The 13,898-nt window shown below is 40.1% G+C and overlaps 1 protein-coding gene across 1 annotated transcript; it reads right to left on the bottom strand.

Moving 5' to 3' along the window:
* Positions 1 to 1,573: 1,573 nt before the first annotated feature.
* LOC118481648 lies at positions 1,574 to 2,452 on the bottom strand. Its single transcript, XM_035976812.1, has one exon. It carries the CDS (start codon positions 2,450 to 2,452, stop codon positions 1,574 to 1,576), a length of 879 nt encoding a protein of 292 aa, XP_035832705.1.
* Between the last annotated feature and the right edge of the window lie 11,446 nt (positions 2,453 to 13,898).

Genomic DNA, 13,898 nt, shown 5'->3' with positions numbered 1-13,898 from the left:
ATCTCAAATGGCAACGCCCAGTCAGGTGCAACTAAAATAGGGGCTTCGATAAGCCTTTGTTTAAGCTGCTTGAATGCTTTTATGCATTCGTCTGAAAATGCAAATGGAGCATCTTTTTCTAACAAACGGGTCATAGGTCTTGCGATTTTTGAAAAGTCTTTTATGAATCGCCTATAGAACCCTGCATGACCCAGGAAACTTCTAATCGCTCTGACCGAGGTAGGGAGAGGAAGTTTAGAAATGATGTCAACTTTTGCTGGATCAACTTCCAACCCGGCTTCAGAGATTTTGTGTCCGAGAACTACCCCTTCCTTCACCATGAAGTGGCATTTCTCCCAGTTAAGCACAAGATTAGTTTGCTCACATCTCATTAACATTCTTTTCAGATTTCCAAGACATTGGTCGAAAGAACTCCCGAAAACAGAGAAATCATCCATGAATACTTCCATGGAGTCTTCAATCATGTCATGGAAAATAGCTACCATGCAGCGCTGAAATGTGGCTGGTGCATTACATAGCCCAAAAGGCATACGCCGGTAGGCGAATGTGCCGAAAGGACATGTGAAAGTAGTCTTCTCCTGGTCTTCGGGAGCGATAGGAATTTGAAAATATCCAGAGAACCCATCCAGAAAACAGAAAAATGACTTCCCTGACAGACGTTCCAACATCTGGTCGATGAATGGAAGCGGGAAGTGGTCCTTACGGGTGGCATCGTTGAGTTTGCGATAATCAATGCAAACTCGCCATCCGGTGACGGTACGGGTAGGAATAAGTTCATTCTTATCGTTTGGAACTACGGTAATACCACCCTTCTTGGGTACTACTTGCACTGGACTTACCCAAACAGAATCAGATATAGGATAAATCAGCCCTGCATCTAACAACTTAATTACTTCTTTCTTCACCACGTCTTGCAGGTTAGGATTCAATCGCCTTTGATGTTGTGCACTAGGCTTGTAATTGTCTTCCATGAGAATCTTATGCGTACAAAAAGAAGGATTTATGCCTTTTATATCCATAATCTTCCACGCCATTGCCTTTTTATGGAGCTTTAGAATTTCGAGAAGCTGTCTCTTTTCCTCTTTTGTTAAGGATGCTGAAATGATGACTGGTAAGTGACACTCCTCGTCTAGAAATGCATATTCGAGATGCGGTGGGAGTTCTTTTAACTCCAACGACGGTGGGTCTTCAACCGATGGTTTGGACTTTTCTTCAACTTCACGGTCAATCTCCACAAATTGATCAGAACCTTGAGAACCATCATCATCGATTTGGCAGACTGGCTGCTCTTGTGAAATGTCGTTTTGGTTCTCACACAAAAGAGGTGTGTCCATATCAATTTCTTCAATCATGCCTTTGAAATGAGAGCTTACACAAGTATCGACAATGTCGACATAGTAAAGCATGTCATCGTGACTTTGCGGATGTTGCATTGATCTTTTAATATCAAAAGTCACGTGCTCGTCATTTACTCGGAGTGTGATTTGGCCAGCTGCCACATCAACGATCGTCCTCGCAGTATTGAGGAACGGGCGTCTAAGTATTAATGGCACTTTTGAGTCTTCGTCCATGTCTAAAATAACAAATCCATGGGAAAAACAAATTTATCGATTTTAACCAGCATGTTTTCAACGAACCCACACGGATATTTGATCGAACGATCTGCAAGTCGAATGCTCATTCTAGTGGGTGAAGGTTCACCCAGATCTAATTTAGCAAAGACCTTATACGACATAAGGTTTATGCTAGCTCCTAAATCGGCTAATGCGTGACTGACAAACATGCTGCCAATGAGACAGGGAAGAGTAAAACTGTCCGGATCTCCCATCTTTTCAGGTAGACGGTTTTGGAGAAGGGCTGAACAGTTTTCGTTCATCAACACACAAGACAAGCTTTCGAGCTTCTGCTTGTTTATGAGGATGTCTTTTAAGAACCTTGCGTATTTAGGCATTTGAGCCAACGCCTCAACAAATGGTATGTTTATGTGTAATTGTTTAAACATTTCTAAAAACTTACCATGTTGTTCATCATTCTTTTGCTTCTTCAATCTGCTCAGATATGGGACAGGAGGAATGAAATCTTTAACTGGCTCCTGAAACTGTGCTGTACTTGCTGGGACTCGCCTAGCGTGCACCTCGTCTGAAGCGTCAGTTTGGACCGTATCAGTGATCGGTGGTGAGTCCGATTTGTCAGGTCCCGTGGCTTTACCACTCCTTGTCATTACTGCAATAACGTGCCCTCTTGGGTTTGGTTCTGTGTTACCTGGAAGACTACCTTGTGGTCTTTCAGACAACATTTTGGCCAATTGGCCGACTTGATTCTCAATGGTTTGAATTGAAGCCTTCTGGCTCCGCATTTCCCCTTCCTGAGCCATGAAACGCTCCTCATGCTGCTTATATCGCTTTTCAGATATTTGATTGGCATTGTTGGAGTTGTTTAACAGCTGCGCCATCATCTCTTCTAGTTTTGAGTTTGTTTGAGAGGTTTGAGGCTGGGAAGTGCTTCCTGAACCTAAATTATTGTAACGTGGTTGAAAAGTTTGCCCTGATGGCTGAAAAGATTGTCCATGGGGTTGAAGGATTGCCCCTGAGACTGTTGTGGTGCGGGAGCGCGTTGAGCATATCCGAGTGGATTTTAGTTATTGGAATTAGCTTTCCACCCAAAGTTTGGATGATTCCTCCAACCCGGATTATACGTGTTGCTATAGGGGTTATTTTGGGGCCTAATTTGATTGCCCAAATAGTCCACCTCTTCGTGGCCTGTAAACATAACACCCTGCTCACATGTACCTGGCTCGTGTGATACTCCACACAGCTCACATGATGATTGTACCTGCGAAACGTTCTGAGCTTGATCAAATCTTGCTGCCAAAGCTCCAATTTGTGCTGCTAGAACCGTATATGTATCCACTTGATGAACTCCAGGAATAGATGATGCTTTGTTTCGCACTCCACCGTGACAAGAACTTGACTTCAAGGTAGCTTTCTCTATAATTGCACAGGCTTCGTTGGGTTTTTTGTTCCAAGATCGCCTCCTGCATATACATATAAACGTTCTTGTGAGTCGTAGTTGAGTCCTTGGTAGAAGTTCAACACAAGTTGTCTTTTGGACAACCCATGATGTGGAACATCGATCAGAAGATCTTTGAACCTCTCCCAAGCTGCGTGTAGAGATTCTCCTTCGTCCTGTCTGAATGTCATGATACGGTTCTTTAGCTTAGCTGTCTTTTCTGAAGGAAAATATTTTTGCATAAAAAGATCGGCCATCTCGTTCCAAGTCGTGATGGAACCTGCTGGAAGTGACAAAAGCCAAGATCGGGCTTTGTCTCGTAAAGAAAATGGAAAGAGTCGCAACCGAATTGCGTCTTCAGAAACGTCTCGGATTTTAAAAGTCGAGCACACCTCGAGAAATGAAGCGATGTGCCGACCTGGATCTTCGTGATCCTTCCCATCAAACAGCACAGAATTTTGCAACATGTTAATTATACTAGATTTAATTTCAAAACTCGGTGCTGCTATCGTAGGTCGGGCGATGCTCGGCAGCAAGCCCTCTCCTCCTGGATGGCCGGTCTCATTCAAAGGCTGGTCGTCCTCTGCCATAATGCTTCCTGTGTCGTCCTCTGAACTCTCGCTATCAGAAAGAATCACTGGTTCGTCGATTGCGGCCGCAATCCTTTGTGCAACAACAAGTGATCTCTCGCGAAGCCGCCTACTTCTTCTTAAGTTATTTTCTGGTTCGTTGGCTAGCTCAGCGTTAGCGGGTGCAGGGGGCGTGGACATTAGCCTGCACATAAAAAGGAACGCATTATACAGAAAAAAGAACATAATATATATATATATATATATATATATACGAAATAAATAATAATGACAATACTAATATCTAATATACATAATATATATGCAGATTATTATTAAATAAATTTAAACACATATTTACTGGCTTATTTACATATTTACATCCGAGAGCTTCTTTATATATATATATATATATATATATATATATATCAGAAAATCTGATATATCTTATAAAACTCTAATAAGATTTGATGAAATTTTCGTCCCATCAGAATTCCTGATAAATCCATCAGAAATACCAGAAAATCTGGTAAATTCATCAGAATTGAAAACTATTGTTTTTAGAACATCTAATGGGTTTATCAGAATCCATCAGAAAATCAGATAAATTCATTGGAATTTATCAGAAAATCTGATGGTTTTATCAGAAAGTTATATTTTATTTTTATGAAGTAAATAAATAAACAGATGAGTACAATAATTAAATGAATGATCAGAAATTTAAACGGATAGAAATAAATAAATAAATAAATAAATAAAATAACTGAACGTTAATAAATAAAATACTGAATTAGAAATACTGAACTGAAATAAATGAATAAATGACTGAATTGAAATAAATAAATGAATGAAGTACAAAAATGAAATTACTGAAATTAAAATACTGAAATAAATACTTGCCAGTACACGGTTCGATTCCGAACACATAACTGAAATAAATAAATAAATAAATAAAATGTAAGTTGAACAATAAATAAAAAGTTAGTAAGTTAGTGAGTTAGTAAAGTTAGTTGGTTAGTGGTTAGTAAAACAAAAAAGAAACGTTAGTCAAAAGTTAGTAAATAAAAGAAAACAAAAGTTAGTTAAACAGTTAGGTAAAAGAAAATAAATAAATACAAAAATTTACAGATATTAACAGTTATTAACAGTTTGTACACCGGCAGAATAATGACTCGGATTGTTCCATTAATTTCGCCATAGTCCCCGGCAACGGCGCCAAAAACTTGACGTACATGATCGTATACATATTTATTTACAGTATTTTCACATGTAACGAAATGTGTTTTATATTTATAAAAATGGTTTATACCTTAACATTAAAACACACACAACAAAGGACATGTGTATCCCGTCATATATGCAGCAAAGTATGGTAAGAGCCAGATATCGTTCCATGGAACACGGGCGTTATAATGTACTAAATCTTTGTCATTAGATTACCATATAAAAAGATAAGTGAATGGTTGTTTAACTAAATTATCTAAACTACATCTAAAACATAAATATATTACTATCTTGTTTCACAAACAACCTAAACATGTTATCTATCAGATATGTCACAAAAGCACTTAATCAATTTTCCAATTTCGAGACAGCTAGTGACCGGGTCTGGATTTCTAGCATTATGATTCTTCGGAAAGTTAACGCGATGGTCACACGTTAACCACCTAAAATCATTCATTAGCGAGCTATTGATATTTATTCATGCGAACCTTTAAAGATAGGTTATTTACCGGGTCTGGATTCCTAACCTCACTTATCAAAGAAAGCAATACCGATGGTCACACTATAGCCACGAGGATAAGCAATTATGTAGATCATATAACAAACAATTTCACCTTTACACGTCTTAAACACAAATCTACCATGTCAGCGATTTCAGACCAAAACTACTAAACAAGGATCATAAACCGCATCTAAGAACATGCAATCAACACCATATAATTCGTTAGAACCCTTACGTGCAAGAAAGTATTCCTAATCAAAATAAGATATATCTTGTATAAAACCAATGCCTTGGTCTGGTTTCATGGTGTAAACAAAGTCTACAAATAAGTGATTAATCAAGAAATAGTTACCATCCCACTAACCACAGATTCATTATCCAAGATAATCAAACATAATCAAGAACTCAACATCAATGAAACATTCATTATATAATCATGAAGGTTCTACAAGAAAAAGTACTAAGTTTCATACAAACGAGATTACAACATAAAGATTATTCAAGAAACAAGTTCATTACTACTATTACATAATACTACATTAAACATAAACTAACATCAGCTCATAACTTGCAAAATGATCAGAATACATGTTCAAGAACAAGGAATCGAACCATAACCAAGCAAGGAATTGATGGGTTGGATCGGTTATGCTTCCAATCGATCTTTAAGCTTCAAATGGGTCTGATCAAGACTACTTCGTAACCCAGAAATCGCCCAAAAACATGGAGAAAAACCCAACCTTTGAACCAGTAGTGAATGCTGCTATTTATAGGCGATTTCCAGAATGGCACGGCCGTGCGGATTTGGCACGGTCGTGCGGTCAGATGTTGTCGGTGACGTCAGTTTCAGCGATCCCGAGTCAGCCAAGTGGACTAGTGGACAAGTTGCTTGGGTCAGCAGATCGGCACGGTAGTGCCGTTGGTGGCACGGTTATGCCAATCCTCGGAGATGTTAGCACGGTAGTGCCGCTGGTGGCACGGTAGTGCGGTCCGAAAATAGTTGGCACTCCTGGTTGCACTAGCAGTGCTTCCGAGATCGTAGCAGTGGCACGGTAGTGCCGCCGGTGGCACGGTCGTGCCACACCTGGCAGTCCATCAGATTTTTGCCATTTTTATCAGAAATGCATCAGATTTTGTCCGTTTTCACCAGATTTTTTCCATTATCCTCTGTTTAAGACCTGAAAGTATAAAAGTACCGATTTTGGTACCTATCCGTTGTGTTTTCGGTCAAAAATGCTTAAAAAGGAAGTGTTTTTGGGTATAAAAATATGTATAGTTTAACGTATATCAACGGCTTTGGCCATCTTGGAATATCTTCCACAAATTGACGTAGCCACTCCGCCTCTTCCCCGCTTTTATCTAAAGCGTTGAATTCGGATTCCATCGTGGATCTCACTACAACCGTTTGCTTGGAAGACTTCCAAGCTATAGCTGCGCCAGCAAGTGTAAACACGTAACCACTTGTTGATCTGTGATCCTTTATATCCGATATCCAGTTCGCGTCTGTGTATCCTTTGATCACTGCTAGATCACGGGTATAATGCAATCCATAGTGTCTCATGTATCTTATGTATCTGAGCACCCTCGTGATAGCTTTCCAATGATCCTCGCTCGGATTACTAGTGTATCTACTTAGCCTGCGTACAGCATATGCTAAGTCGGGTCTAGTACATGTCATTAGATACATGAGACTACCAATGATCCTTGAGTACTCTAACTGAGAAACACTCTCGCCTCTATTCTTCTTTAGGTGTTGGGTATTATCAATTGGACTTCGAGCTATACTCGTATCGTCCGAATTGAATTTCCCAAGGATCTTGTCCACGTAGTGAGATTGACTCAACACAAGACCATTTTGGGTTCTAGTGATTTGTACTCCAAGAATCACATCCGCGAGACCCATGCCTTTCATGTCAAACCTCGCTTTCAACATGTCTTTCGTTGAGTTGACCATGTTATCATTACTCCCAATGATAAGCATATCATCTACATAAAGACATAAAATCACATAACCTCTTGGTGTGTCTTTAAAATAAACACACTTGTCGCACTCATTTATTTTGAAACCATTGTCAATCATGACATGATCAAACTTTTGGTGCCATTGTTTTGGAGCTTACTTTAAGCTATACAAAGACTTGACCAATTTACATATTTTACCCTTGTTTCTAGGGGCGGAAAAACCCTCAGGATGTTCCATGTAAATTTCTTCTTCTAAATCGCCATTTAGAAATGCGGTCTTTACATCCATTTGGTGAACTTACAAATTTCTTAGAGCCGCAATTGCAAGAACTAATCATATAGAGGTTATTCGCGTTACAGGCGAGTAAGTATCAAAGTAGTCTAGACCCTCCTTTTGTCTAAATCCTTTGATCACTAACCTTACCTTGTATTTATTAATACTTCCGTCAGCTTTCATCTTCCTTTTGAATATCCAACGATATCCAAGTGGTTTGCAACCAGGTGGAAGATCTACTAACTCCCAAGTATGATTATGCAATATAGAATCAATTTCATTCTTAATTGCTTCTTGCCATTGAGGTCGTTCCGCGGAGGTAACCGCCTCGCGGTAGGTATTGGGCTCACCCTCAACCGTATAGCTCATGAAGTCTGGACCAAAAGATTTTTCAACCCTTTGTCCTTTACTTCGTCTAAGCTCACCCTCCTCAACCTCAGGTCGTTCATGAGTTTCATCTAACCTCGTAGACGAACTTGGACCTGCTTCATCTACCCATGTAGATGAACTTGGACCTGGTTCATCTAACCATGTAGATGAACTTGGACCCGCTTCATCAGCCGCTGTTGATGAAGTCGCATGTGTTTGTCCTAACATAGGAAACACATTTTCAAAATACGAGACGATGTTAGGATTTGCCTCCATGATAGTGTGTTTATGTACATCGGGATTCTTCGACTCATGTACAAGAAAACACGATGTGCGCTACTTTGATGTGCATATCCAATGAAAATGCAATCAACAGTTTTGGGTCCTATCCTAAGAGCCTTAGGAGGTGGTACAATCACCTTAGCTAGGCACCCCCACACTTTCAAGTATTTGTACGAAGGCTTCCTTTTTCTCCATAACTCATATGGAGTTTTGTCCCTATTTTTCAAAGGTATCTTGTTCAAAAGATAGTTTGCTGAGAGAATGGCGTCCCCCCACATTTCTCGGTTCACTCTCGAGCTTATCAACATGGCATTCATCATTTCTTTCAATGTGCGGTTCTTTCGTTCCGCAACGCCATTTGATATTGGAGAATAAGGAGGTGTACACTCATGTACAATGCCACTTTTTGCGCTTAAATCCGCAAAAGGTGCAACATATTCACCTCCTCGATCGCTTCTCAAAGCTTTTATCTTCTTTTTAAGTTGATTCTCAACTTCATTTTTGTACAAGATAAATTTCTCTATTGCTTCGTCTTTAATCTTAAGTAAATACACGTAGCAATATTTCGTACAATCATCAATAAACGTGATGAAGTACTTATTTCCTCCACGCATGGGAACCGCTTTTAAATCACACACACCGGTATGAATTAAATCAAGGGGTTCGGTTATTCGTTCAACCGATTTAAACGATGATCTCGTAAGTTTGGATTCAACACATGTCTCGCATTTGTGATTGGACTCGATATGGAATGTTGGTATTAAGTTTAATTTAATTAAACTTCGTAATGAATTAAAATTTACATGTCCTAGTCTACCATGCCAAACATAAGAAGACTCAACCATGTAAGTAGAAATAGAATTTTCATTCATTTTCTTGTTTTCGTTTACAACAGAAACATTCATTTTAAACATTCCATTAAGGGCGTAGCCCTTTCCGATAAAAGTACCACGTCTAGACAAGACAAAATTGTCCGATTCAAACACTAGATGAAATCCAAACTTGTTGAGCATCCATCCCGATACGAGATTCTTCCGTATCTCTGGAACATAAAGCACTTTAGTCAAGGTCAACTCCTTGCCAGAAGTCATCTTCAGGATGACAGTGCCTTCCCCTTTGATGCTTGCGGTAGCTTTATTTCCCATATAAAGCTTTTCTTCACCCGACGCTTCCTTGAATGTAGAGAAAAGAGCCTTGTCTCCACAAACATGGCGGGTTGCACCCGTGTCAACGAACCATCCTTTTGGGTTTTCACCATCGCGTTGACTTCTTCAATCATAGCCGCTTCCTCGGTTATCATTGCAATCAGAGGCATACCATCCTCATCAACCATATGCGCACGCTCACGCTTAGGTTTCTTGCATTGGTTAGCACGGTGCCCCGACTCGTTACAATTGTAACAAGTACCTTGGAAAGGCGCATGCTTCTTTTTCACATCCCCCTTTTTCGGTCCAAGGTTATTAACCTTTGTTTTCCCTTTGTTGTTGTTTTTACCCTTGCCTTTCTTGCCCTTTGAGGACTCCCCAACTTCCACCATGTTTGCCTTAGTGGAAGCTTGCAAAATGGTGCCTTTTTGGGCCACCCTATTGTCCTCTTCTATACGAAGACGGATGAAAAGTTCCTCAATCGTCATTTCCTTCCGCTTGTGTTTAAGATAATTCTTAAAATCCAACCAAGCAGGAGGTAGTTTCTCAATCATGGCTGCCACTTGAAACGTCTCGCTGAGTACCATACCCTCAGCGTGGATGTCATGAAGCATATTCTGTAACTCTTGGACTTGGTTCATAACAGTCTTGTTATCAACCATTTTGATGTCCAAGAAACGGGCGACAACAAATTTCTTTGTTCCCGCATCCTCCGTTTTGTACTTTTTATCCAAGGACTCCCATAATTCTTTGGAAGTCTTGATATTATAGTACACATTATACAATGCATCCGAGAGACCGTTGAGAACATAGCCTCGACATATAAAGTCCGAGTGCTTCCACGCCTCTACCGCGCTCAGATCCTGAGCATCGGTCTCTGCTTCCGCAGGTTGGGGAACGGTCTCTGTCAAGAACCTCGCAAGGTTCATGGTGGTCAAGTAGAAGAACATCTTCTGTTGCCACCTCTTGAAGTGGAGACCCGAGAACTTCTCGGGTCGTTCAGCATGGTTTGCCACTATGGACGCTCCCACAGTGTTGGCAGGGGTACTGACAACGACGTTGACGTTGGTATTTTCAGTCGACATTCTGAAAAATTCCACAAAACCAAGTTAATAAAAAAATAAATGTGCTAATTTATAATTTATCCAATATAAAGAGTTTTTGAAACCACCACGCAGCTTCTAAGTCCAACTTTGAAGACTACAACAGTAGGTTTTTAGAACTCGGCGACAGAAAGGAGTAGAAACAGAATCTGTTTTGACAAAGTCGCTACTTTGAATCAAAACAAGAAGAAAAATCTATTTTTTAAAACACAACTGTATGAATTCAAAACTGGTTCGAATCCACAGCAGAATATGTTTGTGATTCTACACGAATGGTGTTTTAAAAATTTGTTTTAAGATTGTAAGAATCCGTTCGTGTAAAATAAATAAAATTCTTTTATTAACTTGAAATTACAACTGAAAGGAAAGTAGAAATTACAATACAGGTTACAACTGAAAAGAGAAGACAAACAAGAACAGAAATCCGAACAGAAAAACTGTTCTTTGGCTGAGGATCGTGTTAGACACGGGTCCCGTAAAACAAATTTCGTGTCTCCCCGGAGAACACGTTTGTTTCCAGGATACAACAGCCGCAAGCAGTTATACTGCCGGTCTTGACTCCAACCCGAAGGTGTACCTGATAGCTTGAGAGAAAAGAAAGTATTCAGAGAAGATTGTAAGTTGCTGAGTAAATTCGGTGTCTAATTCTGTTGAAGGAGCTTCCTATTTATACAACAGATCTGAAAGAAACTGAAAAATGAATTAAATGGGTGAATTAAACTGCATTAAACATCTTTAATGCACTTTAATTCGTCACTTAATTCTCAGTCAAACACATTAACTTCGTCAGTTTCAAATGCTGAATGTAACTGCACTGGCATTAACTACAGCGGGAAGCTTCCACGCGCGCGCGCGCGCAAGCACACTGGTGTGCGCGCAGGTCTGCACCCTCATGCGCGGTGCGTCCACTTGGCTCACTGCCATGCGCGCGTGCACCATGTCACCTGTGAGCCTCTACGAGCACGCCACACAGTCGCGCCGTTTTGGCTCACTTTGGTGCGCCGCGCACGTCACATTAGGCCCATGCACCATGCGCGCAACCGCGCGCTCATGTGTACGCTCGCGCGCGTAACCAACCACTTGGTCCTTGCAACCCTTGTACTTCCACCACGCGCACGCGGTCAAAAATACAAAGGCGGCTCTTAAGCGGCTCGCGGCGACGCGAGCGTGCGAAGTGCAAAGTGCGCCATCAAAGCGCCACATTGCGCCTCATCGCCCACGCCACGCGCGTGTGCGAGTGCGAGTTAGGGTGCTCCGCACCCTTCGCGAGTACACTAGTGAGTGCTTCCATGAAACAATAAGGATGGAGAATTCCCACTTAAATACCCCTTTAAGTTTCATCTCTCATCCGATGTGGGACAAGGTGCCACTTTCCCACATTTCCAGCATTCAAGCTTCAAACACCAAACTTTGAGCATCGATATCTCATTCATCTTAGCTCCGTTTTGGATGTGGTTTAGTTCGTTGTGAAGCTCTTCCAACATAGAAGACAAATCCACAAATAAATACATAAAACCCGCTCATTTTATTATATTTATTTCTAGTCCAAAATAGGAAAAAAATCATTTTCCTATATTTGTGAAAATGCTATTTCCACAAAATTTCCAACAATAATATCTCGATACTGAACAAGACGGCTCCTGATGTATGTTTTGCCCGTTCCCTAGTGCTCCTATCAAAGCACTGGGCCCGACTGGGTCATTAGTTCACAACCGTCCTCCTCGGTACGGTGTGAGGGTGCCAAACCTAAGTAGCGTTACCAACTAATACCCCGTTACCTCCCCTGTAACAAAAGATGGGACATAAGAGATAGAGAGTGAGAATATTATCCAACATCCCAGTTTTACCCAAAAGACTTATCCCTCCCCGGGAAACCCACTGACTTTCCCAACCACCGGGACGCATGCTCAAGAGATGAACTCACCTTAGAGTGCTCGGTAGGATTAATTACTCGTTTAACCAAACAATCAACCAAGTCCTATGATAATTGCACATATAACAGTTAATATGCATACATGCTCGGTACGTATCATTCCACATGTATTCATCAATAAGCGCACACAACACACAAGTAGTGACATTCATCAACCCGTACACCAACTTATTCAGTTAAGCACAAAGTATAAGAATTCATTAATCAAAGCAATATATCCTGTGTATAAAAATATCATATTTTGTGACCCGACACTAAACAACTCGATGCATAACCAACTAAACCGTGCGGCCCAACAGCTTTGAACCTGGCCCAACAGTTAACCACCTCCTGCAGCCCAACTATCGGCATTGCTTAGGCTGCTTATGTCTAGCCCAACCCAGGTATACATTTAAGCAGTATGACCGTATCATGAACTAAAAAGTGTGCAACCCAATATCAATTAGATTAGTCCAACAATTTAACTATTCATTTAACAATTATCGTCTAGACAACATGTATACAATCTGTTAAAATATTCGGCCCAATTTACATAATATTAACATATTAGTGTGTTTATAACAGCCTACTTAGTCATGCATATATACATTATCAGCCCAATCCCAATTACACAAGCATATCGGCTCACATAACAACTCATTAAATCAACACATATAACATATACAACATCGACATACATCTATACTTAATCATTAGTCTCATGTCAGTATACAATATCATTAGGTTAATCATTCATCGTCCATGTATATATCTACTTGTTACATCATATTCACGTGCACACGATCATCAAATCGGGATTATTATAACAAGAAAACATGATCATCGATTAAAGACCACATATACTTCAATTAAAGACTAACCGGATTGTGGGTGCTCAATACGAAAACTTCGATGGTGAGAGGGGAAGAAGTCTCCTGTGCCGCACTTAATTATGAAGGGAGCAGGGTTTGTTTTTGGTTTAGAGTATTATCTAATCAACTAACATATTACGTACATATACAGTATGAGGGTTTGGGGCGATTGGGCTTTGACCGAACTGATAGGTTTGTTTGTTAATATTATGAGTTGTAACTATCTAAAGTGGTATGATCACCCTAACTCGTTTCGCTAATATATAATGGTAGCAATGAACATGTGTTAATTAGTGTTTACAAGCTTACAACCCCACTTCTATTTGTTATCATGGAAATATGAAAGAAGATAAAGATCACTCTCAATACATGTGTTATGGTAACTTTGCAAGAGGGTTGTGGGTAACTATATCAACTTGCAATCCACTATCGAGAATTTCAACAACAGTCAACTGATCTTGTGGTCCAATTATATTCATGGAATATGGATATCTCAACTCATTTAATTCAAAGAACTGAGTACATGTGAAGCATTCAAGTGTGTCGGCCATTTTCTTTATTCAAATTTATCAAACATTAACAACCATTTAACCCCAATTCTATTGGACCATAATACTACTGTTATGCTAGAAATCGATGATGTGCAGATTGTGAATTTTTGTGGACAACTTTGAT

The sequence above is a fragment of the Helianthus annuus genome, chromosome 9, assembly GCF_002127325.2.
Source record: "Helianthus annuus cultivar XRQ/B chromosome 9, HanXRQr2.0-SUNRISE, whole genome shotgun sequence".
Taxonomy (NCBI): domain Eukaryota; kingdom Viridiplantae; phylum Streptophyta; class Magnoliopsida; order Asterales; family Asteraceae; genus Helianthus; species Helianthus annuus.
This window is presented reverse-complemented; position numbering and strand designations above follow the sequence as displayed.

What these genes read in the sequence shown, in the direction of transcription:
- LOC118481648 (XM_035976812.1), bottom strand. Translation starts at nt 2,452, where the DNA reads ATGGCGCAGCTGTTAAACAACTCCAACAATGCCAATCAAATATCTGAA.